The sequence below is a fragment of the Setaria viridis genome, chromosome 9, assembly GCF_005286985.2.
Source record: "Setaria viridis chromosome 9, Setaria_viridis_v4.0, whole genome shotgun sequence".
Taxonomy (NCBI): domain Eukaryota; kingdom Viridiplantae; phylum Streptophyta; class Magnoliopsida; order Poales; family Poaceae; genus Setaria; species Setaria viridis.
Genome location: NC_048271.2, coordinates 55,580,871 through 55,607,492, shown reverse-complemented (window position 1 = coordinate 55,607,492; position 26,622 = coordinate 55,580,871). Strand labels below are relative to the sequence as shown.

Here is a 26,622-nt window from a genome sequence, read left to right as displayed (position 1 = left end):
AGTGCTACCACACACCACTGACGCTAGCGGCCTAGCTAGTCAGTAGCAGCCTAGCAGGATTCAGATTTCAGAGGCAGGGGGGCGTGCTGTTTGATTCTCGGGTGGGACGATGATTATTCTAATGATGCATTATGCATTCATGCTCGAGCTAGTAGCTTAGCTCCTGCATGCAGTCAATCTGGCTTCACGTGTGCTACCGCGTCGATCTGTTACCTGCTTGTCAAAGATGGGTCAACAAGTCACCTAGCTAGCTACCAATAGATTAACGATCTAATCTAATTACCTAGTTACTACAATTACTATGTCCCTGTAAGAGACCGATGGCATGTGTTAGGTTTAGGGTACATAGGCTAGGCATCCATGACGTTACCTGACCAGGTGGCTCTTCTCTCCTTGAGACAAGGAACAAGCAGCGGGACTGTGCGTGCATGCATGGTTCGGGCACATGCTCTGTGGGCGCGCTTTGTCAAAAGCGGTGGTCTCCAATCCATGCGCTTGTCGTCTTCGCTCAAGATGCTTGCATAGTATGGGCTGGTTTGGTTTGGAGCCTAAGAAAACGGCCTGGTCCAGGCAACAATCTGGATTTTGGTAGCCTGGGGTTGGACGGTGCTGCCTGGGCAAAGAGAGTTGGTGTCACGCGCACACACCAAATGATTCTTCAAAAACAGCTTTAACTCCACTAGAGAAGTCGCTTCACCAGAAGAGTTGGAGTCAGAACCGGAACCGTTTTAGCAAGAGCTGAAGTTCTACCAAACGGAACGTAGCTCTCGCTAAATAAATGCAGCTTCTAGTTCTATCAGCAGTGGTGGTGCTGCTGCTTGCACCCTTTGCCTTCGGGAGTACGAGTACTACAGTGATTGATCGAGCACAGAAAGTCTTCACTCTCAACGACAATCTGCTATCTGGTCAAAGGAGCATTATATCTTAATCGTCAGAGAAAGATATACATGCCTACTAGTGTGCCTACTATGTATGTGTTGATTTCGAGAAGGAGACCAGCTTGGGGATGGTCTCATGCATGACGTGCTTGGCAAGCACACTGAGGAATAATAATCCATAGCTCCAACTCTCATCTTAGATTGTGAATTGAAGTTCAGCAGCATCTTGGATGCCATCTGATCTCCTAGGTAGGCCGGCCATGCATGCCACCTAGTCACTGTAGCACTGTTCCAATGCTGCAAGCTTGTGTCCACCAGCTAGCTCCAGACACTTTAGTTTCACGATGTGGAATTATTGCTCCGTGCGTTCCACTTTCGATTCCATGGGTCAAAGCCTAGCAAATCGAAATCTAACACTTTCCATGCATCTTTTTTTTTGAGTGAATGGGCACGAGACCGTGCGCCATTTATATTAGTAAAGGAGTTTACATGCATCTTCAGATGAGAGTAGGCGCCGGCCCGGCCAGCATGCAATGCCTTATTAAGAGCTAGCTCAGATGGTACTGGATCTAGAGGTTTTGAATTTTCATATATATGGTACTGTGTATAAAAAAGATGGCTACATTGAGCAGTATCCAAACCAAATGTGTCTTGGTTCACACAATACTGATAAACCTGAAAAATAAAGTGACTACGCTCTCAAGAAAGAAAAAGAAAAAAACACGGAGTTGATAAACAGACAGGATTAGAGAATCATGGATGCTGTCTGTCTACTTACATCTGGTCACAGTTTTCCCTTTCAATTTGCGTAACGTAACCATGTCTTGTTGTCCGTTTGTCAAGATGCATGCATGAATGTCAAAAAATATCCCAACCGTGGACGTGCATCCTCTAATCTTTGGTGCCGTACGTTTTGGCCTATGATTCCTCATCTGTTCAACGTCTCGGCCGGTGTCTTCTTTTTTCTAACAACTGAAAACAACTCATCATCAGATGGATACCTAATCGACCTTGTCCTCAGGTTAGTTCCCCCAACAACTAATCAGATTCAGAACTATTTAATTTGTAGAGTCTAGAGTTGAATAGAAAATTTGTCCTTTTGATGCGTTCGAATGCATTATCAGTTTATATCTGTTCAGATTTGTTAGAGGAGTACGGAGTACGTTGCTAGTGGTTGCATGGTAGCACTTGATGAAGTAGTTCAACGTCCACATGATACTTCTGCTACTGCATCAACGCATTGATGCGGCAAAATCTCCTAAACAGCCTTAGAGTTCTCGCTGTACACGGATCAATCAATCTCACATGCTACCTAGTTGTGCCACTTGGGGCAGGTTCGTTCAAGCTTCATGATTAACCAGAGGATCTCTCATCCTCTATCCATCCCTTAATATTCACTTATCGCCCACCAAATCCCTTGTTATTATGCTGCTGCAAATTAATCTGCAGCCATCGGTCTTGTGGCTCGGGTACTTGTTTATATCAGCCGTCTGCCATTGACGTACTGATTGGGTCGTCCTGGTAGTTTCATACAACATCTAACCTGTTTGGAAAAAAACTATACGATGATCACACAGAGTGGAACCAGCGGTTCTAAGAATCATCATTGTCTTTTCTTCTATGCCTATTTTTGTGTTGATTGGTTTCCCGTCGCATCTGCGACATGCATGAGAGCCAAAAGGAAGCAAACCTATCTTACGAGCAAATACTTTCTGTGCATATCATTAATCCTAACTGACAAAACAGTTGTGTGGCGCTATGCCATTGTCCTGTTGCAACCTGTCCAACTATAAAAAGTTCGAGTCAGAGACAGTGGTCCGCTAATAATTATCAAAAGGCTCTATTGGGCATGCATAGACAAAACTGCAGGATTCGCGTACCAATTCACCAGCAAAAGGCACCATTTAGTCAGCATATACGTGAACCATCCAGCCTCAAGGTTGGGTTCCTAGCTTGTCCTGTCTTGGCAGGTGATGCCCTAGCCAGCCATGGTGAAAAAAAAGCAAAAGATAAACAACCGACCCAGTGTGTGAAAACAAATTGAGGAATGGTCAATCTTGTTTTAAGTGCCTCCTGATTCCCATGGAGCATCTGCACATTTCTTAATCTATCTAGGGCTGTACTGCTCTGTTTGAATAATCGTTCAGATCAAGGCAGGAGAATGGAATGCTAACTTGGCTGTCTGCGGTTTAGGTGTGGAGTTAAGACGAGGGATCATTGTTTATCCATCTTGACCACATGACATACAATTAACTCCTGTCTGAAGGGAAACCTAATATTCCGTGACGATGTTCCTTCACAAGTCCAAGCCTCCAGCGGTATGTGAGATTGTCACAAGCTTTGGCCGACATGTGCTACATTTTCCAACTCATCGAAAATCTTTCAGTAGTCTGAACAGGGGACATGGATGGGAGACACTTTACTAGATGAGGTCAACAATGCATCCAGCATCACGGGCAAAGCGGTAGCAGTTCTTCTCTTGCAGCAGACCAGGAGCTTCTATGCATGAGCATGAGTGAATGACTGATGAGTGAAGGGGACAAAAGTTTTCAGATGAGACAGGACGTACAGCTTGAGAAGCTGAGACGACAGACAGCTTCTCGTTCCTGCTGTGCATCAGTATAACTGTATAGGAAGGCAAAGGGCTTTCTCAATACAGTGCAAGGGCTGTATAAAGCATTCAATGCTGCATTGCGTGGACTGTAGAGCTCTCGGCACAGTAGCCAGTGGGTACAATGTACATCAGATGGACAGGTCGAGGATCCTTGGGCTTGTCTTGTTACGACAGAATGAAGATTATATATACTCTAGGGTGTTGCAATAGGTTTTATCTAGGCCGTTTAAGTACATGAGCTGTTTCTCTCGAGATATGGAACCGAATCCGAGTAGCAGGCATCATGTCCAATCACGTATTTTATACGAGGAACCTGCTGTCCACGTTCATGTGCTATACAGAATATAATAAGAGGCCATTTCCCATCCCGTCTCTCTCCTTCCTCCACCCACCCTCTCTATCCTCGCTCAGATCCGCCGGCGAGGTGGGGGACGCGCACAACCCGACGTCATACCATGTCTGGGATCCACTAACCGTGAGAAAGCGAATTCCTATGTAATACTACTAAGACTCGTTTACTCATATCAGGTAATCCTACTAGAACTTCTCCTGTAACCGACTAGTTATCCCGTCCCCTGAAGTATATAAAGGAGGGCAGGGGTACCTAGATCGGCAGAGCTCAGAATCCTCATCAATAGCCAACAACTAGGCTACTCAACACCCAAGCGCAGGACGCAAGAACGTAGGGTATTACGCTACTCTAGCGGCCCGAATCTGTATAAATATGTGTCTTGTGTCCTTACTTTTACCTTCGAGTTCCAAATCCGGTGATTCCCTACCAATCAATCTACTACATCGGGTAGCTCCTCGGTAGGTTGCCGGGTATAAAGCACCGACATCTAGCGCGCCAGGTAGGGGTGATCGTCGAAATCATCAGGCGAGCTTGAAGGATCTCATTTTTAAAATCAATTTAAACAACGAGACGCCGAGTTCCAATTCGAAGCATAGTTAAGAAGCTTGGAAAAATAATTGGATCACGGGCGATTCCATCCGCAGAAAGCCGCAAGTCCCTGCCCAAGTTGAATCCGACAAGGCTACGCCAACAATCGCACCGATCAAGATTACAGCTCGCACAACAACACCTACGATCGGCAAGCTGACGCGCCAGCGACAACCTTGACTATTATCGGGGGCTATTCCTCTATTTTCACTCAATTCACGGTGGATTTAGTACTCGGCGACACGCATCTTCTGCCACGTCAAGTAGGAATTGGGTTCGGTAATTGAGTCCGAAACCAAAGCAAGGCATCTTCGAGTCCGAAGCGAAGTTGGCCTACTACACCTCGCAGACCCATCAGCAGACTGCCAGGCTATCGTCGTTTGGTTGCTGTTCCCAAGGCAAAAGGAGATCTCAAAGCTGGTTCCTTCCGATCAAAACTAGAACTCAAGTTTGAAAGCAGAGCATCGTCAGGACCGAGAAAACATGTTGCCGTGGTGCGTGAAGAAGATAAAAATTCAGCCTGAAATTGCTATGCACACACAAAGGAGTACAAGAAGACTTCAAGTGCTTCGCGGCAACATCGACATTTGGCCGCATACTACCTCGTCAACGACTGCTTCAACTTCACGAGAGCGCTCGGTGACCCGCCGACGACTACCTCGACTACTAGTCTCGACTAGAAACTAGTCAGGACAAGCCTTGCACCATCAATAACTAGTCGGAATCGACTCCGACTAGCCGGCTTGACCAACAACCATCGCGCCAGCGACAATCTCGATTACTTCGATGGGCGATTCACCGACAACTACTTTTGACTATACCGTGACGCTCGCCGGTGACTACTCATCTCGACTAGAAAATTAGTCGGAGCGGGCCTCACACCATCGACAACTAGTCGGAGTTGACTCCTATTAGTCGGCTTCATCAACAATCATCGCGGCTTCATCGACGACCGCCACGACTTCATCGACAATCGTCCACGAATCAAGCTAAGTCACTTTCCTAATTATTTTTTGGCTTGTCTTCCGCATGTGGGGCAACACACCGACTACTTATTTGTGTACGCCTCTCAAAGGGAATTTCCCTACAGAGCTACACTTTGCCAACTACTTGCCGGAGGGCCGCAAACTCTTGCGCGCAACACGCGCTCTATTAGCCGAAGGGCAGCAAACTCTTGCGCCCAACACACGCTCTACTCGCCAGAGGGCGGCAAACTCTTGCACGCAATCGCGTAGTCTCTTTTGTCGCAACAACGACTACTCATTTTTTATCTTCTCTTAAGGTCACTCATCTCCTTGAGCAGAGCACGCCTTAATTCGTGAAAGCCTCAGGAGCACCTATCATGCCTAAGTGCCAGCACACATACACGAGACAAAGATCTCTGTTGTGCAAATGGCAGCGCCCGTACACGTACAAGAGACAAAGATCTCGCCACACAGTGGCTACGACTAAACAGAGACCGAGAGTCTAAACATAACAGGCTAACTACTCGGAGAGATATGGCTGAAACAAGAGCATGACGCAAAATGTTTTTGATCACTGAACAAATTTTAGTAGTTTTAATATTCTACAAATATGCTACATAATGTATGCATCTTTTCTTTCAGGTCAAGCTTCGACGATGACGCTCCATGACGCTAAGCGTACCTCTAAAGGCACAGTTAGTTCCCAAACTCGGGGGTTAAGCGCCAATTACTACTCGGAAATACTTCCAGTGGCTCCGCTAGCTCCTAGGCTCGGGGGCTAAGCGCCAATTACTACTCGAAATATCTCCAATGGCTCAGTTAGCTTCCAAGCTCATGGGCTAAGCGCTAATAAGTACTCGACATGGCTCCTCAACTCACCTGGCGCATAAGCTCGGGGACTGGACACCGCAAAACTACTCGGATGATGACTTGTGTGAAGATTCAAAATCCTTGAATTGATTATTCAATCAATCCAAGGCGCGGGGGCTGATAAGCTACACCCAACAGATAATTTTTTCAAGATGAAAGAAAAAGATTCAAGATTTTATTGACCCTCAGGCTGATTGTTCAATTCAACCTAAAGCTCGGGGGCTACTCCATATGGAGTGCGACTTTCGCCGCCCTCCATATATGAAGAATACAATATCAAGATGATCGAGGCTTCGAGCATACCATAGCCTCATGGCAGTTTTGAGAAACTTTGAAGATTTAGGCAAACAAAGTATTCGAATAGCACCAAAACTACTCAGCGAGGATCTTAAAAATACTCAAAGACTGCTGCATTCGACTATGAAGTGCTCGGGGGCTTGTCGGGGATAGATCCCCAGTACCCGCAGGGAAGGAAGAAGGCGGACTCCTACTAGGATTCCTCTGTAATCCTCCTAAGACTCATACCATGTAATCCTATTAGAACTTTTTTTGTAACTGACTAGTTATCCCGCCCCTGGAGTACATAAAGGAGGGCGGGGGTACATAGATCGACAGAGCTCCAAGCGCAGGGTGCAATATACAACTTCACAAACAGGATGTAGGGTATTACGCTACTCCAGCGATCTGAATCTGTATAAATCTGTGTCCTGTATCCTCATTTTAACCTTCGACTTACAGATCCAGCGATTTCCCACCAACCAATCTACTACCTCGGGTACCTCCGACACGCCGGCTCAATCGAGCTTCGTCGGAGACGGGGCTATGCGACGTCAACAACTCAACAACGTCAGGCTGCGTGGGTGGCCGAGGTGTGCTGCAAGCGGCGAGCCGCACGCGATGACGCGGCGTTGGCAGACCGGATCCAAGCCAGGCGGCGAGCGGCAGTTGATAGATCGGCCGTATCTCGATCTGGCCGTGCACCTAGTGCTCGGCATCGGATGAGGTCCCACGAGTTCATCCAAGGTCCCGCCGGCGTTTGAACAGTGCGGAGCGGAGCAGCGGCAGATCGGTACTCGCCGTATCTCCAGCGTGGTGAGTCTAGATCCGGGCAGGCAACCACCGGATCCAGGCCGTGCGGCGCTGGAGACCCGCGCCTCTAGCTTGTGGTGTCCTGCGTCGGAGGGAAGGGCGCCGACCGGATGCCGATCTGTGCTCGGCCGATGCATATCCGTGCGAATCGACCCCGAATCGCACCTGCGCTCGACACCATCAGGTCCCGCTGCCACGGCCCCCTTCATCTCTCTCCTCGAACGCCGCCTTCGGTCACACAGATGTGGTCCTCTACGCCGCCGGCTCGGTACAACGTGATGAGGAGACGGCTCGGTGCCACCTCAGCCGCTCCTTGAGCGTAGCAGCGGAGCCTGACCCGGCCACAGGAGTGTCGGTGTCCTCGTGGGATGTGGAATCCTCCGCGTCGTCCTCCCTTGCCTCACTTCGTCTGTATCTTCTGCGTCCTGGCAATTGTGAAGCCCGAGAGCAGCGACGAGCGTGGCCTCGCACGCTCCAGTGCCAAGATTTGAGCGGCGTCCGCTACATCCTCCCTCAAGCAGCAGTGCAGCATTCGGTACAGCCACGAGCATCCCTCACTCCATCCTTTTTTTCTCCGTTTTGCTACTCTATTACTTGGCGTGTGTGTGCCTCACTGGTGCTTGGCGTGAGTTAGAGACGAGCTCCACCAGATATCAGTCATGTAGTACTTGTTTAGCCTTCAGTAGTGCGTAATCCATCTAAGATTTGAGGGAATTACCTGACACTAAGGAAATTAATTGCGTATGACTTTCTCCTGATTTAGTACTTGTATTTATCCTATCAGCTAAGTACAGTGTTTATTCTATCTTTCTGAAAGTGTAGGCCTCTCAAATATGTCATTGAGAGAAATAATTTTGTATTGGTATAGGATGGAATAGTACATGGTCTAGCAAGTTTTGCATAAATTGCATGTATAAACTAGGCACCAAATATTCTGCTTAGCGAGCAATATGTACAACTGATGTGAGCTAGGTCTGACCGAATACGTAGGTGAACACTTTGACGTGAACTATACCTAAGAAAAACTTATAATTGCATTTTTGTTAAAGGCCCTCAAATGCAATTAGATGGGTAGCCTGGGAGAAGAGGATTTTCTTTATTTTCTCTTGTCTAAAACTTCTGAATTTGTCGATTATTGCAGGTCATGGTGGGCTACTACGACTCCGGCAAGGACGCAGGGCGCTTCACGGTCGCATGGGAGCTGTACAAGGCTCAAGTCGCCGTTGGCAATGAGTTCATTCAAGAGCTCAGTTAGAGCCTCTCAATTGATAGGATCAAGGTGATGCGGTGGTATAGATCGCAGTTGGAGAAAGGAGTGCCTTTCTTAGTCTATGGACTGTTGGTGGATTGCTTGGAGCTTCTTTCTGTAACAAGAAATTTTAATACAATGTATCTAGGATTATTTAAGAACAAAAAATCTAATTGCACCTTATGTGTAGTAATTAGATATTAGTGATATACCACAATGGTACAGTATACTGAAAGCATCGAAGATATTAGCACGAAAGGAACAATAATGTGCTGGATTTGAGATGCCATGCTATCTTTCTTGGTATTAATCAGGAGTAAGGTGTAAGTGCTATGCTAAATGAGTATAGATTTAATTTATGTTCTCATACGTGTTTGTTTGATAATCTCATGGCAAGGAGGTCGCAACGTAGCTGATTGTTTGATTTTGACAGCAAGGTACCCGTCAATAGCGAGGTACCGTGGCGGCGTTGGCGGTACCGGATATGTAGAAGACTAGAAATCTTGAATTTATATGGTATAGATTTCTCTTTAACATGATGATTTATACCATATGTTGTAGACCTGGTACCTTCTACTGGTCAAGTTTTCTATTGATTTGCCAAGAAGCTTTTTATTATCATTAGAAGATGGAAGATTGACTCGATTTGCCAAGTACGTAGGTGAACACTTTGATGTGCAATATGCCATAGAAAAACATTGATGTGCAATATGTCCTAGAAAAACATAAAATTGCATTTTTTTTGTTTCTTATGGGCTGCTATTTTTGTCTGTACATTGTTGGACTGGTAAAACAACAAGTGCAATACGGCATGCAGTGCGACATTGAGTCGACGGCGAACTTAGTAGGCGGCCACAAGAATGGGCCAAGCTGCGCCACCAGCCCGCCACTCCTTTTAGTAAACGGCAAGCCTACTCCTCCCTCCCTCCCCCCTCTAGGAACAACAAAAACGGTACAATGAAGATGGTAGGTTTGTACGTGTTCATCTCTCAAACTTTTGAAAATAATCGCAACATTGATTGGTTGATTTTCATTGTGGTACCAGGATTTGAGTGGTACAAGAACCATACATGTGACATTTTGTAAATATTTGTGGAAGCTTTCTTTCATTAGAATGGATGGGTTTATTGTGGTACCAGACTTTTCAAGTGATACATGCACCATGCATGTGACATTTTAAAAAATATTCTTTTCTTCATATTTAAATGGTGACAGGGTCTATGGCAGCATTTTTTCCATGTCGGTGTGATTTTGGTTCATCTTGTTTTCGTTTTAATCCTTATGGTATTGGGCTAGATTTAGTTGCTAAATATAGATTTGACCTTGTTTTTCTGATATTTGCAGGGACAATAGACAACATGTTTTAGGTGTTTTGTTGAAATTTGTTTTCTAAAATTTGTAGGTAAATTAGGTGATTTGTTTTACGTGATCACTTGAAAGAAAGTGGTACATATATACTATGGTCTGATCTTGTTTAGTTAGTATTGGATCAGTTATGTTACTATTTTCAAAGATACGTTGAAAGGAAGTGGTACATGTATACTGTAATAAAGATTTGTTGAAAGAAGTGGCACATGTAAAATTGTATACTATGATTTAAGCTTATTGTTATGTTATTATTTATGTATAACTCTCTAGATGAAAAGTGTACCTTGAAATCAAACTGTACTGAATTTTCTAGCACATGTACAACACCAATCGGAAGGTACCTAAGTGTACATGTGGATAAGCTCTAGGAACATAATACAAATTATTTATTATAATGCTTTTTCCACACAACATGCTTGATGGCACAAAGACTTTGGAATTTTGGGATATGTGCATGTGCTCTTCGGTATTCATGCCAGACGATTCAAATTTTGAATGAGTGGTGGAGATTAGCTGGGTGAGCACATCACAGTAAAAAAATAGTCTGTTCTATGTGTCATGTGTCAAACTTTATTTCTAATCGAACGTGAATGCACGGTACAATGTATCTGGCACCAAATCAAAAATAATTCATCTACGGTGAGAATACATGCACAAAGAACAGAAACGCACACATTCCATCATGAAATGAGCGGCCTGGATAGAAACTACCAGCACGCGCGAGTAAAACTTCCTTTTCGGTTACGACAAGCTTCAGAGTTTGTTTCAGCAGTTGTGGGAGACAGAAAGGAAGGAGGAACAGGCAGGGAATGGAGAGAGAGAGGCGACAGACAGGAAGAGATGGCGACGGCGATGTGCCGGCCGCGAGACGCTACACCAGTTGCCTGCTGGCTGCTGCAGTGGTCGGCCGGCACGCGCGAGAACAAAACAGTGCAGCAGGCTGTGAGAACAAACGGCATGGTGTCCAGGCGGCGACAGTGACGACGATGCGATTGGTCTAGCATTCTGTGGGCAAGAGAAGGATAGATGGGCCTCGAACTGGCGAGTAAAATTGTGGGGGCCCGAATTTTTGTTCATGGACTGGTGGTGGTTGGTGCTGGACCAAGGCCCATCTAGTTCTGTGGTTCTCCTGCATGTTGGGTCACACTTTTCTCTCTCATTCATTCTTTCTGGGTAGGGCCCAGATGTCCTTGGCATGTTGGGCCGGATATTCTCTCCAGTTTAACCCTCTCTTCTCCCCCCTCTCGACTTGCCGACCATCCATCCCTCCGGCCCTCCCAGTCTCGCGATCTCCCCGCCGCCGCCGCCGCCATGGCTTTCTCCGCGCGGAGGAGACTCGCCACCAGCCTCTCCCACCACTTCTCCCGCCGCCTCCACCCCTCCATCTCGCACCTCATCCCGCCCCACCACGACCGCTCCGAGAGCTCCTCCTCCTCCTCGGCCGCCCCGCCTCCACCTCAATCTCAACCCGCACCGCCGTTCCCCTCCGCTCTTCTCCGGCCGTCGAGATCCCGAGCGCTAACTAGCCTGCCGCTCCCATTCGCCCTCCACCTCGCGGCCCACCGCAATTTCTCTACCACCTCATCCTCTTCAACACCCGACATCGATGTCGCGGCGGACGTGCTCTCCGACGCCGCCTCCTCGGTCCCCGTATCGGAGCTGCTCTCGGATGAAGTGGCTTCCGCCGCAGCCTCCATCCCAGTGCCGCCAGCGCCGTACGCGGGAGAGGTGGCTGCCGCCGCGGCCGAATCATTTCCTCCGGTCGCTGCCCTGCAGCACCTCCTGGACGCCGTGCAATCCTTCACTGGGCTCAACTGGTATGCCTCGTTGTCCTTGGTGCTGCGTAAGGTGTTAGCTTTGGTTTCTTCCTGTAACGTCCTGTAACATGGTGCCACTTTGCTGCTCGGTGATGTGTAGGTGGGTTACAATTGCGCTGACGACAGTGCTGATCCGGTCACTGACTGTCCCATTGCTCATCAACCAGATGAAGTCCACGATTAAGTTAAATGTAATGCATGCACTTTAGAACCTTATATGTTCCTAGTTACTAATGCTCTATTTTTCACTCATGTATGTTAGTTACAGATGTGTTGTGCACAAACTTCTAAAATATTTGAACCTAAACATCTTAAACTTCTCAAAATGGAACCTTGAGTTTGGTGAAGCAAATGATTACACCATTCCCATGCAATTTCTAGTGATACTGATGCTACAAAGTTAAAACATGTTGCTGCTTGTACGGATGCATGCTATTTTGGTGAAGTGCCTATGTTTTTGTATGGTTCAAATTTTTAGTACCCAACCCTGAACGGCAGCATGCAACTTTAAAGGCGTCTTGCTTTGGCTATGGCTCAATGTTCTTGCATCCTACAATCTCTAGCCGAAAATAGCCAGAATATGATGTTTGGTTCTTGAAATCTTGAATCATGAATAGGAATGTATTTATAAACATATGAACTATGTAGCATCAGAGATTGGCCATATAGGATCAAAGGAGATCCGATTCTTGGCTTTGAACCTTCACATTACCATGTATGACATCCAGTTGTGGTTGTAAACTTGTAGTCGAAGGCATTAATAAGAAACAATCATATCATGCAATGGGTTTTTTAAGTGGCATAAATCGTAGGAAGTCATTCTTTGCACTCAAAATTCTGAAATTCATGAGCTCCTTCAGCTCTCAAAGAGAAAATGTTGGATGCTCCTTCTGCAATGTATTCCTTATGATATGTTTTTTTTAAAAAAAATCAGCGCATCATACATCTAAATGGAATTCAACTATTATATATGATGCAGGAGATGAGACCAGAAATTGAAGCCATCAATGAAGAGATGCGGAATGTAAGTGTGCTTAGTTTGTTCAGTTCACCTTGCAGTTTATATGATATTGTTTTTAGCATTTACTTGGTACTCTAGTGATGATATACTAATTTACTATTTATGCCTTACAGTCAACTGATCCAAGGTCAATGGAAGTGGGGAAGCAGAAATTGGGCGAGCTATTCCTTAAGTATGCAGTTTTCTATATCTGAATTTTTATTTAATTTCAAAACCACAAGATATTTTCTTGTTTCATTTCTCCATGTGGTTCCAAATATTTTGTGTACCAATGTTACAAATTCATCATTTTACCAGGCCTGCAACCCTCGAACTTAACTTTACTCCCTTAATTGACTAGCCCTACAAAAGCCTTTTGGATATTGTGTTCACTCATGCTATCCTCTCTGCACACAATATGAAAAAAACCTCCCTCATCCTAAATCATTGGTCATCTTAACTGACTTGACTGCCCTTTTGATTAGCTTTTGCGATTCGTATTTCCTTCCTCATCATATATAAATTGTACAAGATATATTACTAATAATTGTTTCATTACTGTCTTGCTTCAGACATGATGTGACTCCATTGACACCATTGAAGGGTCTATTCATACAGGGGCCTATATTCATGAGCTTTTTCTTTGCTGTAAGTTTACACCTTTTCATTGTTACATCCAAAGTAATAATCAGCTATTCCATTGTCACCGAATTATATATTATCATGTAGCAATAGCATTTTCCTTAGTTTTTACTTCCTACATCTTATGTTCTCTTTCCCAATTGTAGATATCAAACATGGTTGAGAAAGTCCCTTCTCTCAAAGGAGGTGGTGCATATTGGTTTACTGATTTGACAACGCCTGATGAATTTATCATCCTCCCAGTGTTAACATCACTGACCTTTCTGGCTACAGTAGAGGTTTGCATTTTGGCCACTCTAATTCAGGTGTCTTGTTATTTTGTTCTAAAGATAATAATGTTTTTATTTCAGCTCAATATGCAAGATGGTATGGAAGGAAATCCTATGGCGGAAACAATGAAAAAGGTCTCCAGATTTTTTGGTGTTATGTTTGTTCCACTTACACTAGGCTTTCCAAAGGTACGTAACTATGGGGTTCTCAGGTTTTTAAGTATGGATTTGGGGTTATTTTTGCTTCATTTACAATTTCAGAAGATACAGAATCTGAAATCACTTTCTAAGAAATTATCTAGGGCTAAAAAGTATTTGATTAAGGAGAACTTCTCATTCTGGTTACCCACTCCCAATTCCCAAACACTAGATGAACGATCGGCGGCTTGGCCATAGCCCATTTTTGGACACACTCAGTCTGGTTTCTGAAACTGGCCATAGCAGATCTTGACTGGGAATTTTGGAGCAGCGATTTAGGTTTTAGCTACTGCTCTAGAAGCTACGAACTGTTTTTTTACCCCCAAATAGTTTCAAAATATGCTGCACTGAATGAAAAGAGTGGTTGTAAGGGGGAGGGTTTCTATGCTGCTTATTCGTACTTCCAAAAAAAATATCTATACTTATGCTGAGGAGAATCAAATTCGAACATTCATTCTCATCCCAAATACGCCCAGCGTTTGATTACTTGGAACTATAACTCCGTATTCCGTATATTAATCTTCCACTTCTTTGACAGGCATTTTTCTTTTATTGGGTCACATCAAACATGTTCTCGCTTGTATACGGTGTTGGTATGTCACTTGCAACGTTGAGGTCTACTATCGATGGTTTGTGATGTCTGGCTATTCCTTAACTGATAAAAAATATTTCACTTTTCTCAGTTATCCGGAATCCGGCTGTAAGAATGTGCTTAGATCTTCCTCCCTTGGAATCTCAGCCAGCACCTGCACGAATGCAGGCCCTAAACCTCGTTGACGGTCCTAAGCCAAGTCCTAGAGTTGATTCTCCTATTGCAGACAAGGAGTGCGATCAATCTAGTTCTGAGCTAAGTGAGCAATCTAGTTCTGAGCTAAGTGAGCAATCTAGTTCTGAGCAAAGTGACCGTATCAGAGATCTTGAGAACAGGGCAAAATCAAGGGGTGAATCTCAAGAGTAGTTCCTGATTTTTCTGCTCATGGAAGTAAAAGAACCGCAGCACCTTTTTGGGTTTTGGTAACTTTATGTTGGGAGCGAAGGGTACCCAATATGTGCACATTGTACTGAGATTTTATTCGGGAGAGGCGGCTGTTTTTCAGACCATGGGGTCACTGTCGTTTCAGCAAATAAATTGGAGTAATTTTGGCATGTATATTGTTTCACAGCACGATATAACCTAACTAGCTTAACAACAGCATGTTGTTTCATGGATTAAGCATAGTGATGCTGCTCTGAGTTTTTCTTGTATTTGCTTGATATGCTAAAAGCTCAAATGATATACCTGTATTTTTAAATTTGCAATGTTGTGTATTTTTGGACAGAACTGTAATTCTGACACGTGACTTTTAGATTCACCCCGTTCATTCGATATTATACTGCTGACGTATTACATACAGATCCTCTCTTAGTATGCCATTTCTTTAATGCTGCTGGGATCGGATTGCTGACCTTTTGCGGGACATGACAAAGCATTTGCTTAGCAAGTTAGCTTGTGTATGGACTATGGAGTCCTTGATTCGAAAATCGCTGACACCCTAAAATGTTCAGAATGGTTCGTTATTCGTTTATAGCCACGCGATTCCAGAAAGCAATTGCACCTTCAGATTTTTCCTGTGGCTGCCCTTTTCAATGATCTGTCTCCTTATCTTTGGTTCATCTATGAAAAGGGTGTTCACCTACTCTCGAGATGTGATTGAAATGTTTTTCTGTCCACAAACTAGAGAAAGCTAGGGTTCATATACAGTTCAGCCCACCTCTTCAAAGATATTTGCTGATCACATAAACAGGCAATTGGGACCTGAAAACCCTCCTGAAGGCCGCATTCGTATTCATGTACTTGGTGAGCAGCTAGCAGAGTTACTAATTGTCTGTCAGCCTTTCCTTTCTCTCCGTTGCCATTCTACGAGATGTTATTTGACCACGTACATTCTTTTGCTTGACCTGGCAAATATGAAAGTGTTGCAAAACATTCAACTGGTCTTGTCAGCTCACTTTCATCATAAAAAGGGATTAATAACTGCTTATCTGCTTGATAATATCCTCCTCTTCAGGCTCCAGTCCAACCCACATGATGGAGGCATGGCTCATTCAGCTCATATGAAAGCAACAAAGCGCCTACCTGCCCCCAAAGAATATGAAGAAGAGACTTCGTTTGGTCTGTATTTTTCCACAGGGAATATGAATGAGGATGTAGTCATTTACCCTTAATTTCTTATGGAATTGACCAAACACGTTTCGGCATTATATTTGCCGTGTCAACAAGGCACAAGTAGTGAAGGACTTGCTGGGTCGGTGGTTGGTTCCGTAGCGTGAGCAATGACACCAGGGTGTCGCGCACACGCTGTTATGGAATTCGTTTATCCATCATGCATCGATTGTATTCCTGGGATACAGCAGGGACAAGCTAGGCCATGCATCTATACGTGTGTGGATGCAGCCATCAGCTTCTTAGGCTTTGTAAAGCATCCACAGATTGAGGGGGTTTGTTTGTTTGATTGATTGATAATCACACACGCTTGGCCACACATAACTTTCGTAGGGGTTATAGGTATAAGAAGAAAGGTGTGATGCGCGAAAAGCATGGCAATTAGCAAATTTGCTCTCAACCTGAGTGTGGTAGCAACTAAAATGAGGCCAAAAAGAAAATATAGTGTTGAAAAGAATGAAGGAGAAGTGCACACGTACTGTGCAGGAATGATATTGAAGGCAATGCAAGCCAGGCGGACCTACCAGTGAATTATGGTTCCATTGTTTCGTATATAAATGAATGATCAGAGAGCGTGTGATTGGTGGTCCGTTTGACTGCTGCTAGTCCTGATCAACAGTTGGTTCAGACGTTAACGATGGAATAAATACCGGTCACAGCAGGAATGAAAACGTGGTGCCCTAGATGCGATAGTACATGAATACGGTGAGTCTTCATCTGGTGACGGATGGTGACCAACGATGACGTTGAGTTGTGAAGTTTGCGATGACTGAGTGGTGCGTAATGTTTGGAATTTTGGCTTGATATTTGGGTTGTGTTGAGTGGTATGATGTGTTTGTTGAGATGCTCGGTGTTGGGTTGTTGTTTTTCCATTTTATTGTATTGCTTATTTTGAATTTTTATCTTTTTTTTTAATATAATAGCAAGTGCCATTCGCCACCCGATGCATGCATCGATCGTCGTGAGGTAGTGCGATTTATCCACCCATGATTGGGTTTGGGTTCGGTTACTGACGAGAAAAGCACCCGGTGCCGCCCGTTGCTCCATCCAATGCAAGTTGGGGTGGCGCCCCCTCCGCCGTCTCGTTTGCTTGGGGCCTCCCTCTCCGACGCGGGACGCATATTGATATGAAATCTGCTCGCGCCTCCACCTCTTCCCACGGCGGACGATGATCCCGTGCAGTACTGTCCCACGGCCGCCGCACGATGCCAAACAAGAGAGGAGTGGGGGATCGCCGGCGGCCAAACCTTTTCCGCCGGCCGGCTCGGTGGGAAGCTGGTCCTCTCGCACGCACGCACGCGTCCTATCATACACCAAGTCACCAACCCACCCGCGGGACGCAGCTGCGCACTGCGTGGTGTGGCTATTGCTCGCGTACGTCGTCGGGGCAACCAATGCCGCGTAGTCCGCCGCCCAATTATATCTTCTTCACCTTCACCACCGTCTCGCTCGCCGAGTCAAACAGCAGATCAAGTCGTGGGCTGCAGAGCTACCTCCTCGTGCTCGGACCACGCACGGGAGGAGTTGGTATGGTAAGTCGCCGGTGCTGGCCCTGGCCCCACCCACCAACCTCCGACCCCGACACGGCGCGCCTCCTATCCGGCTATATATAACCTGCCACACGGCGAGAGGCCCGCCAGAGACCACCACCACCGCTACGGTCTCTTCCTTTTGCTTGCTCGCTTCCGCCACCGCCCATCAGCCAGGCCGCCACAGCTCAGAACTCACAGCCCAAGCAACTCGGCAAGCAATCATGTGGGTGACTTCGATGCCGCAGGTGTGGGACGAGGAGGGGGCGGCCAAGGGCGCCGCCGACGCGGTCACGCCCGCGCCCGCCGCCGCCATGCTGGGCTCCCTCGCCGCCTGGCTCTCCCGCACCATCCAGCCGCAGCCGCCGGCGCCACGGGTGTGCGGCACCGAGGGAGGGCCGCCCGTGACGGCGCCCAGGGTCAGGCTCCGCGACGGCCGCCACCTCGCCTACTGCGAGACCGGCGTGCCCAAGGAACAGGCGCGATTCAAGGTCGTCTTCTCACACGGATTCACCGGATCCCGCGAGGACAGCGTCCGACCTTCCCAGGTATGCACATCCATCTCCTACAGCTCCCTGATTTCTGATCACGTCGAGTAAATTGGATCCTATCAACTACGTACTTAGTACTTAGGAATGGAAATTAGCGCTTGCTTAAGCGAAGCAAATTGCAAAGAAAACCATGTGAGGTGAGCTGTCGGTGTCTTTGAACAAAGGTGAAAGGAAGGGAAATAAAAAGTCGAGCACGAGGTGAGCTGGTGCCCGCACAGCCACAGCTAGCTCAGACATCGACGACTTGGCACTAGGCAAGGAACTTGTTGGTTAGGTGAAGCGGCGTTTTCCCTGACCTGCCGAATTATCTGCGACACTTTCCTGCTAGCTTGTATGAACCTGTCAAAGGCTTGGTCGATGGTTGCCAGGTCAGAGGTGCCGTTAGCTTGGAAGTCGGAACATGGTGAAGGGAAAAAAAAAGGAGATATATTTCTAAGCCATTTTGTACGACTACCCGGCTGCTAGAGCTGTTTCTTTCTGGTTTTCATATTTGTACCAGTTGCGTGCTTAGCGTCCCAAGTCATAGAGAAACTGTGTCTGCAAAGGGGTTGGGATGGAATAATATCTGTCCCCTTCTTTCACGCCCCTGAGATTGAGAGGCAGGTCCGTTCCAGAACGGGCCAACGGGGTCGCAGCACAAGAAAGAAAATGCGCGCACGCATCTGCGCGGGAGCTGACTGCCAACAATATCCACCGACTACCAAATTTTCGATAGAGATGCATGCATACCCTGCACCGCATGTTTTGCTATGTACGTGCTGCTATCCGGGGTCATGGACAAATGGCGCTTTTGGAGCCTACGCCGCGCTCTCCTCTTCTGGATCACTGGATGGATTGCCGAAACTGTCGTCTAGTTTGCTCTGTCTTTTGCCTTTGGAAAAAGCAGCCAGATCCCACGGAATCTTCCCCTCTTTGCCCTTCTAAGCAAAGTGTAGAGTCCATTCTATAATCAAGCAGTAACAAAAAAAAAAGAATAAACAAATAACATGAATCATACACTTAATATTCCTCGATCCGACCCGGCAGAGTGTGTTTGGATGAGTTGAGCTCGGCACATGTTGATGTCCCAATCCAACCGGTCAATGTGTTGTTGAGTTGAGTGCGATGGCGTGATGCGGTGTTGATGATCCAATCCAATATTTTTTTTCCATTTATTATTTCGCATTTCATCCTCCTACCCGGTTTGTTTAAAAAAAATACAATTAATGCTCATGTGGACGTGGGCACCTGCTCGTGTGTCAGACCAGAGACCGAAGAAATAACAATACAATCTTGCGATTTACTTGGTCCAGTGCTGCTATGCTACGTGGTGCTCTGACAACGCCCAAGTTTTTAGGGTGCGCTGCTTATATTAATTACTTCAAATTCACCAAAAGTCAATTTTTCTCATCAAAAAGTTGAGAACTCATCGGAAGGATTCCAACCAAAAAACTCTGCACGTCATTTTCGACCAAAGCAAGGTACGTTAGCTCACCCAATCAGGCCTAAACCACATTTCCTCCCCCACGTCCTATCTCTGCTTAGTCAAGACGTCCATGTCTAACCCAACACACCCAACTGTCATAACCACTGCCCTGCTTCTCGTGGTACCCAGAGAATAGACAGGCGGTCGCGTTCGGAGTCGCTGCAACGCCACCTCGCTACGCATTCCATCACTGTTTGTCCACATGCAAGCTCTGCTCGCCCGAGCAACCAACGCGTCGCCCCTCCACAGTGCTGGCCACCTGCCAACCACCGCTCATCGATCTCAGCTCGTGTTCTAGATGATCTGCAAGCTGTCGAGCTCCGTGGACAAAGAGGAAAATGGCAGCCGCGCCACGGCAACCGATGCCGGATCTCCACACGTCACGTTTCGCGCCCGGGAACGCCGCCCAAATTAATTAGCAGCAGTTAATCACTGCCAGCGGGAAGAAGCCCCGCGAGCCAGGACACTGTCCCGTCGCGCTCCCTCCCTCCCCGATCCTCTCTTTGGGCAGTTCCGACTCGGGCGCCCCGCCGCCGCCGCCTCCGCCGCGCCGCAATGGAGCTGCTGGCCAAGGCGCCCGTGCTGGGCTGCGCGGGGAAGAGGCAGCTCGGGGCCCCCGTGGGCTCCGTCGTGGGCGCGCTGGGGAGGTGGATCAGCGGGGCCGTGCCGCCACCGCCGCCGCCCAGGGTGTGCGGGACGCCGGGGGGGCCGCCGGTGACGGCGCCCAGGGTGCGCCTCAGGGACGGCCGCCACCTGGCGTACGCGGAGTCCGGGGCGCGCAAGGAGGACGCGCGGTTCAAGGTCGTCATCTCCCACGGGTTCACCGGCTCCCGGCTCGACACCATCCGCGCTGCGCCGGTTAGTACGCCGGCCTCTCGCCGTTCCCGGTTGCGATTTTGTCGGCGACTCTTGGTCGGGTCGCGAAATCGAAAGCTTGGGCCTTTTCTGGATCTTTTTAAGTTTCCCCAATTCTTGTTCAATTGTTCTTCGGCTTCGCTACTGCGTTGGGCAGGTTAGCTGCATTGCGTGGTTATGCAATTTTACGATTACACGAATGTGCCATGGATAGGTTGTTGCAGTATCATCCGCATTCGATCGGGCGGATGCAATTTGCGCACTTCTATCAGCTGCTGACAATGCACATTTGCTTTTAGCAGTGTACTGTACCAGATGCACAACATTTTGTTGATTAATTAGTATTTCTGTGGCATCCCTCCTCTGGAAATCTGCATGTCCTTAGCAGCTGGGAAGTCCCTATGAATTAAATTCTGTCGGTCGAAATGAATTGCAATTAGCTACTAAAGCAGAGACTTGTAATCAGAGGGAAAAGTAGGTCCAATCCAAACGAACCTAACCACCAGATGCATCCTTGGAGAATAGTCCATCTGATGATACCTTTGAAATGACCACGGAAAAAATAATCTCTTGTTGACCAGGACCATATCATACGCTGAACAGTACCTTTGAAAGTTTATTGTGTTGATGTGTCAATGAGTGCTATAGTTTTTCAACAAAGTCGGTACATGGTACTTCCCATAGTTTTTCAACAAAGCCAGTACCTTTGAAAGTTCCTTGTGTTGATGTTTCATTGTGATGTAGTACTTTAGTTTTTCAACAAAGTCTGAACTGTCCTGCGAAAATTTTCAGGAAGTGGCCGAAGAGCTGGGCGTGTACATGGTGGGCTTCGATCGCGCCGGGTACGGGCAGAGCGACCCCAACCCCAACCGCTCCGTGAAGAGCGCGGCGCTGGACGTTGAGGAGCTCGCGGACGCTCTGGGACTCGGCCCCAAGTTTTACGTGATCGGCATCTCCCTCGGATGCCATGCCGTCTGGGGCGCCCTCAAGTACATCCCCGACAGGTAAGCTAAGCAAAGCAAGAACAACAGTTATGTGCATCCAATCCAACAAGCCGGTTGGTTGTGCGGTTGTGCCTAACAGAACACCCTGTGCGTGCAGGATCGCTGGTGCGGCCATGATGGCGCCAGTGGTGAACTACTGGTGGCCGGGTTTCCCCGCTGACCTGGTCGCGGAGGTGTACGCGAAGCAGGAGGTGGGCGACCAGTGGGCGCTTCGCGTGTCGCACCACGCCCCGGGCATCCTCCACTGGTGGATGGAGCAGAGCTGGCTGCCCACGTCGACGGTGGTGGCCGGCACGACGCCGCTCCCCAACAAGCGCGACGCCGAGATCCGCAGCAAGATGAAGGAGGACGGCACGTTCCAGCAGAAGATGGAGCAGGCGACGCAGCAGGGCATCCACGAGTCCTACTACCGCGACATGATGGTCATGTTCGGCAAGTGGGAGTTCGACCCCATGAGCCTGCCGGAGCCGCCGTGCCCCGTGCACCTGTGGCAGGGCGACGAGGACGGCCTCGTCCCCGTGGTGTTGCAGCGGTACCTGGCCAGCCGACTCAACTGGCTCAACTACCATGAGCTCCCCGGCACCGGACACTTCCTGTCGCCGGTGCCCGGGCTGGGAGACACCGTCCTGAGGACACTTTTCGGTTGATGAGCAGGTCGTGCAGGAGCCAGAAGCAGCAACAGTTTCAGAACGTAAGGACGGGTGCTAAACCTAAAGTATAGAGTTGTGGTGCATTAGTTTCATTTGTTGTAAGGCTGTTGGTTAGTTGTCGCTGATTAGCGATGATAAAATGATCATGATGATAATATAGATGCAAGGTCGCAGTGCCTGCAAGTATATGCTCAGAGTTCTGCCAGCTGTGTACCTGTGATATGCACGCACAACGATCAGGCGGCAAAATTAGTGATTGTTGGTAATCAATCCGCTGGACGCGTTCTATGTTCAGGTTGGATCTCCGGTGATCGAAGATGAATAGATGGGCGGCGCTACGTGTAATCTTGTGGTGGACAGTTTGGACGGGACATGCCCTCTCCGCCGCATCGACGCGTCGACATTGTTCTTCTCGAGGAATCAGGTGAAAATAATTCGTCCCCCGGAGGAAACTCCGCTGCCTCGCCCCTACCTGCGTTTCACCCCTTTTATCACGCACCTTGCACCAAGGACGGCAGGGCAGCCTGGAGTTCTTCGGCCTCTTTGGCCGCGGCCCAAAGAAGAGCCTCCTTGCCGCCGTGGACTACGGGGGAGTTTCCCACGTGTACGACCTCCGGGACAGCGCCATCCACGGCATCGTCTCCCCTCCACGACCTCCGGGAGATGATGGGCCAAAAAAGCACAGCGATCCCGCCGTCTCCCTCGCCGTCGGTGACGCCCTCTATGTCATGGACAGGGAGCCTGACCCAGTCAGCCGTTGCGGCTTCCAGGCCCTCACTCGCGACACTCCCAAGGACGACGCGACGGGCAAGTTGGGCTGGGGCTGGCACCGCCTCCGGCCACCGCCTTTCGTGCTCGAGCCTGGCTACCGCACGACACGCATCGACGGCTACACGGTGGTCGGCGGCTCCGCCATATGGGTCTCCACGCCGGGTATCGACACGGTGCGCGGCTCGTGGAGCAAGGCCGGCGACTGGGAGCTGCCGTTCCAGGGCCGCGCCGACTTATTCCCGGAGTACGGCGCGTGGCTCGGCTTCTCGTCGCGGGACGGCCGTATCTGCTGCTCGTCGGGGCTGGAGGCCATGGCGCAGCGGGCGCCGGGGCTGGACGCGGTCTGGGATGGCCTGCACCTGCCTGGGAAGTGGACCCCTCTCAAGTCGCGCCTCGTGCAGCTTGGGCCCGGCGGCGGCAAGTTCTGCCTGGCCATCTTGTATGAAAGGATCGACAACGAGGTGTTCGATCAGGTCACCATACCCCAGGTTGAGAGGTGCGCCGTGTTTACAGGGTTGGTGCTGAAGCGCGGCGGGAGCGACGGCATGGGGCTCGAGATGACCAAGCACAAGTCGAGAATCTACAGGTTTCAGGGAGGAACCACCACCGGCTGGGTATTTTGAGTTGAACCTGGTGAATTTTGTCGCGTGATCGGTCCTCCTATCTTTTTTATGCAAGTATACTTTTTGAAACGAACCATGCTAAGTATACTTGTGGAGTTGCTATGTTACTGTCAAATGTCAATCTTTCAAATCGAATTTGCAAGATTTGCAATGCATATGTTGAATGATGATGATCGTGCCAAATGTTACCGCACTTGCGCGGATTACCCCTCCCCTCCCCTCGCGTCGCCCCTCCCAGCCTACTCGGGGGTGACCTGTACGTCACCGTCGGTCCATCTCTCCAGCTAGAGGTGGTTAGAGGTGAAAACTGTAGCTAAAAATCTCGTTTACCAGAGCACGTTTTCGAATCGTTTTCATATAAGTGATATCGTTTGCGACCATTACTGTATTTAAATTTGGATTTTTCAATTTCTCTTATTGTCGTACTGTAGTCGCAATAGAATAGTTCCATACTGAAATCGGCAAAATTTCCGATCGACCGGCAATCATTCCGTATAAATGATATCGTTATCAATCGTTTTCGATTGTTTTAATCCCTATCTCCGCCTCCCCCTAAGCCCGTCGGATCTGGCCATTGAGGGTGTTGCAGTGCGCCCGGGTGCGACTACTGTTGGGTGGCGCGTGTGGTGGGCTGCCTTTGTCTCGTAACCAAGATCTTCATGTGAAAGCCCTGCCCGGTGGTGTGCTGGGCGAACAATGACTACGCTTGTGGGTGTCGTTCCTCTCCTTAGAGGCATTGTTGTGAAGTCTCGGGAAACGTTGCCCTTCCGACCCGCCGTCGCCTTGCTCGTTGATGTGTTCCACGTGCACTTTCACTGCTTTGGCCGCCGCCCTTTGTGTGGTTTCCACCACCGTTGGTGGTTCCATCCCATCGGCGCTGCTTGTGGAGGGTCATTTCGCTGGGTGTTGTGGCGTGCTCTAGGGGGTGGGGTCGAGGCGAAAGCCTCTGCCTACTCGCGGGCCGATGATGGCGATGCCCTCGGGCGTCGTTTTCCTCCTTGGAGGCATCATTCGTTTGCCTCTTCCCCCCTCGGAGATCTCGAAGGCTGATCGGTGTGGTTCATCCTCTGTACCTGCCTTCGCTTTGTTTTACACTATCGCCTTGGTTGCCTAGGTCGTGGCGGATGCTTTGCCGTCCTGTCGTGTTGTTGCAGATGGTGATCATTATGGACGAATGCTTTGTCGCCTCTTTGTGTTGGTCGAGTGGACTTTGTGCCACCGCTATTTGGTTCGGGAGGATGCTTTGCCACCGTGGTCGTGCTGTTCGGTGGATGCTTCGCCACCATTTTGTGCTTCGAGCTTGCTCTCTCTCGGCATCTTTGGCGACGGTGTATCCATTTTGCAGGTTCAGTTCTTAGGGTAGCCTTGTTAGGGTGGCAGGATTGGGTCTGTCCTCTCCCTTCGTGCTTCTCCTGCTGTCAGTTTGTTGTGGTTGCTACTTTGGTCGCTTATTGAGTTTGGTTATACTTTTATTCAGTGTCTCTCAGTGTTTAGTCCTGTGTGTTCTTGTGGTGGTCAAGCTCTGTTTAAACTGCATCAAGTATTTGTGTCTGTAAACTGATAAAATACGTGCTAGGTACGGTCGCGAAAAAAAAGCGCGCGCCTCCCGTTTGCAGGAGGCATGCATTAGTATCGAGCCCATAAAGTATTTTGGGCTTCGTGGGTCGTCTTCCAAAGAAAAGCTTTACACAGGGTCCAGTAAGCATTTGACTTCAACATTTGACCCGCTCAGTAGTGTTGAGATGGTACGCAAGAGAATACTACGATTTTGAACTATTCCACTAACATCTCGAGGCCTCAATCATATGATTTGGAATCTGGGCATTGAATTAGGCTCGCATGGCACACGCTAGTAGTCAAGTAGTAGTAGGCTGGCGCCATAAATAACCCATCCATCCTGATTAATTAAGCGCCTAAAGATCGCCATTTTATACGCTACTATGCTTCATAATCATAGCGCGGCAATGGAGCCCGCCGGGAGGAGGGATCATTCGGAGCACATGGCCGCCTGGCGGGGCCTCGCCGGCCGGCCACAGCAAACAAGAACCAGCCAGCCCGGCCTGGCCACCCCCAGCTCGATCGGCGGCGCGGCAAGCAAGATGCGCGAATCGATACGAACCCCGCTCGCCCACCAACCAAATCGACACGCCGAAGCGGCGCGTCCGCATCGACAAAATGAAATCCGGCACGCCAACCACAGGCAGCGCCAACTCACTCGGCAACAAGCCTTCCTGTTCCTGCGGTGCCAACTCGATCACACGCGAGAAAACCGCGGCCAATAACAATCTTCTTGTGCGTTGCTTGAAGCAACGAGGTTCAGTTCAGAGTCCCAGGCCCCATTTCAGGCTTTCGACTCCGGTCGCTTTCGCCACGGCTTCCTCCCTTCCCCTGGGACCAGAAACTGCACGTCCCTTTGCGTTTGGTTGGTTCACGCGGTCCCTCACCGCTGACTGAATTACGCGTAGGCCGCCTGTTTTGGCACAAGTTCCATGAGCCAGCCGAGCCGATGATGGCCCGTAACAAAACCAGACAAAAGAACCTTGCCTTTCTTGCTTTTTCAGTAAGGAAGATAGGCACAGGAGAGAGAATCCGATGCATGTTTCATACGGCCACCCTGCCTGTCGGTGCCTGCCAACCAAGTTACAGTATGGCTGACACGGAAAAAGCCCAAGAAACCGAGTGGCTCATATGCTTTAATCATTGCCAAAAGTAGCCTGCCTTCGCTGAATATTTGTTTATTTTACCGATTACTACTACTACTACTAGCGTTAGCGTCCCATCATTAGCTCCAGATCTAATCACATTCATCGCCACTGATACCAGCCATTAAACAAGGCAAGCCACCTTCTCGTGATTCTTGGGCGAATATTAAAGAAAATCCTCCACATGATTGATTCTGATTGGGCCGAGATTCAGAGCACTACCGCCGTTACAGCAGTTGACATTCACCACACATGCAGCTTTGCTGCAAACGCGAACGTGACAGGGTGAGCAAATCAGATCGATCAGATCAGATGGACAAAATCTTGACGAACAATTTTGTGAACCAACAATCAGCCGGCCGGAAGCACC

At 48.5% G+C, this 26,622-nt stretch overlaps 2 protein-coding genes and 1 long non-coding RNA gene across 4 annotated transcripts; all 3 read left to right on the top strand.

The window, feature by feature from the left end:
- The first annotated feature begins 6,905 nt into the window (after nucleotides 1-6,905).
- LOC117835835 (uncharacterized) lies at nucleotides 6,906-8,970 on the top strand. Its single transcript, XR_011897088.1, has 2 exons — nucleotides 6,906-7,891; nucleotides 8,498-8,970. It is a non-coding gene; the product is annotated as an uncharacterized lncRNA (long non-coding RNA).
- A 2,244-nt stretch (nucleotides 8,971-11,214) lies between these two features.
- On the top strand, nucleotides 11,215-15,292 carry LOC117840473 (mitochondrial inner membrane protein OXA1-like). The gene is made up of 9 exons (XM_034720981.2): nucleotides 11,215-11,790; nucleotides 11,891-11,981; nucleotides 12,770-12,814; nucleotides 12,925-12,983; nucleotides 13,363-13,438; nucleotides 13,579-13,710; nucleotides 13,783-13,890; nucleotides 14,438-14,492; nucleotides 14,583-15,292. Exons 1-9 carry the CDS (start codon nucleotides 11,285-11,287, stop codon nucleotides 14,855-14,857), a joined length of 1,347 nt encoding a protein of 448 aa, XP_034576872.1. The 5' UTR covers nucleotides 11,215-11,284; the 3' UTR covers nucleotides 14,858-15,292.
- Nucleotides 15,293-17,551: 2,259 nt separating this feature from the next.
- LOC117838945 (uncharacterized) lies at nucleotides 17,552-22,342 on the top strand. 2 transcript variants are annotated; one of them, XM_034719153.2, is made up of 3 exons: nucleotides 17,552-18,179; nucleotides 21,295-21,506; nucleotides 21,604-22,342. In XM_034719153.2, the coding sequence occupies exons 1-3, from the start codon at nucleotides 17,856-17,858 to the stop codon at nucleotides 22,151-22,153; spliced, it is 1,086 nt and encodes a 361-aa protein (XP_034575044.1). In that variant the 5' UTR covers nucleotides 17,552-17,855; the 3' UTR covers nucleotides 22,154-22,342. The 2 variants fall into 2 exon arrangements, with proteins under 2 accessions (XP_034575044.1, XP_034575045.1); XM_034719154.2 differs by lacking the exon at nucleotides 17,552-18,179 and adding an exon at nucleotides 18,186-20,505.
- Nucleotides 22,343-26,622: the final 4,280 nt, after the last annotated feature.

Coding starts and splice junctions, on each gene's coding strand:
- LOC117840473 (XM_034720981.2), top strand. CDS start 11,285: ATGGCTTTCTCCGCGCGGAGGAGACTCGCCACCAGCCTCTCCCACCAC. Junction 12,984..13,362: donor TTGGGCGAGCTATTCCTTAA/GTATGCAGTTTT, acceptor GTCTTGCTTCAG/ACATGATGTGACTCCATTGA. Junction 13,439..13,578: donor TCATGAGCTTTTTCTTTGCT/GTAAGTTTACAC, acceptor TCCCAATTGTAG/ATATCAAACATGGTTGAGAA.
- LOC117838945 (XM_034719153.2), top strand. CDS start 17,856: ATGTGGGTGACTTCGATGCCGCAGGTGTGGGACGAGGAGGGGGCGGCC. Junction 18,180..21,294: donor ACAGCGTCCGACCTTCCCAG/GTATGCACATCC, acceptor GAAAATTTTCAG/GAAGTGGCCGAAGAGCTGGG. Junction 21,507..21,603: donor CTCAAGTACATCCCCGACAG/GTAAGCTAAGCA, acceptor CTGTGCGTGCAG/GATCGCTGGTGCGGCCATGA.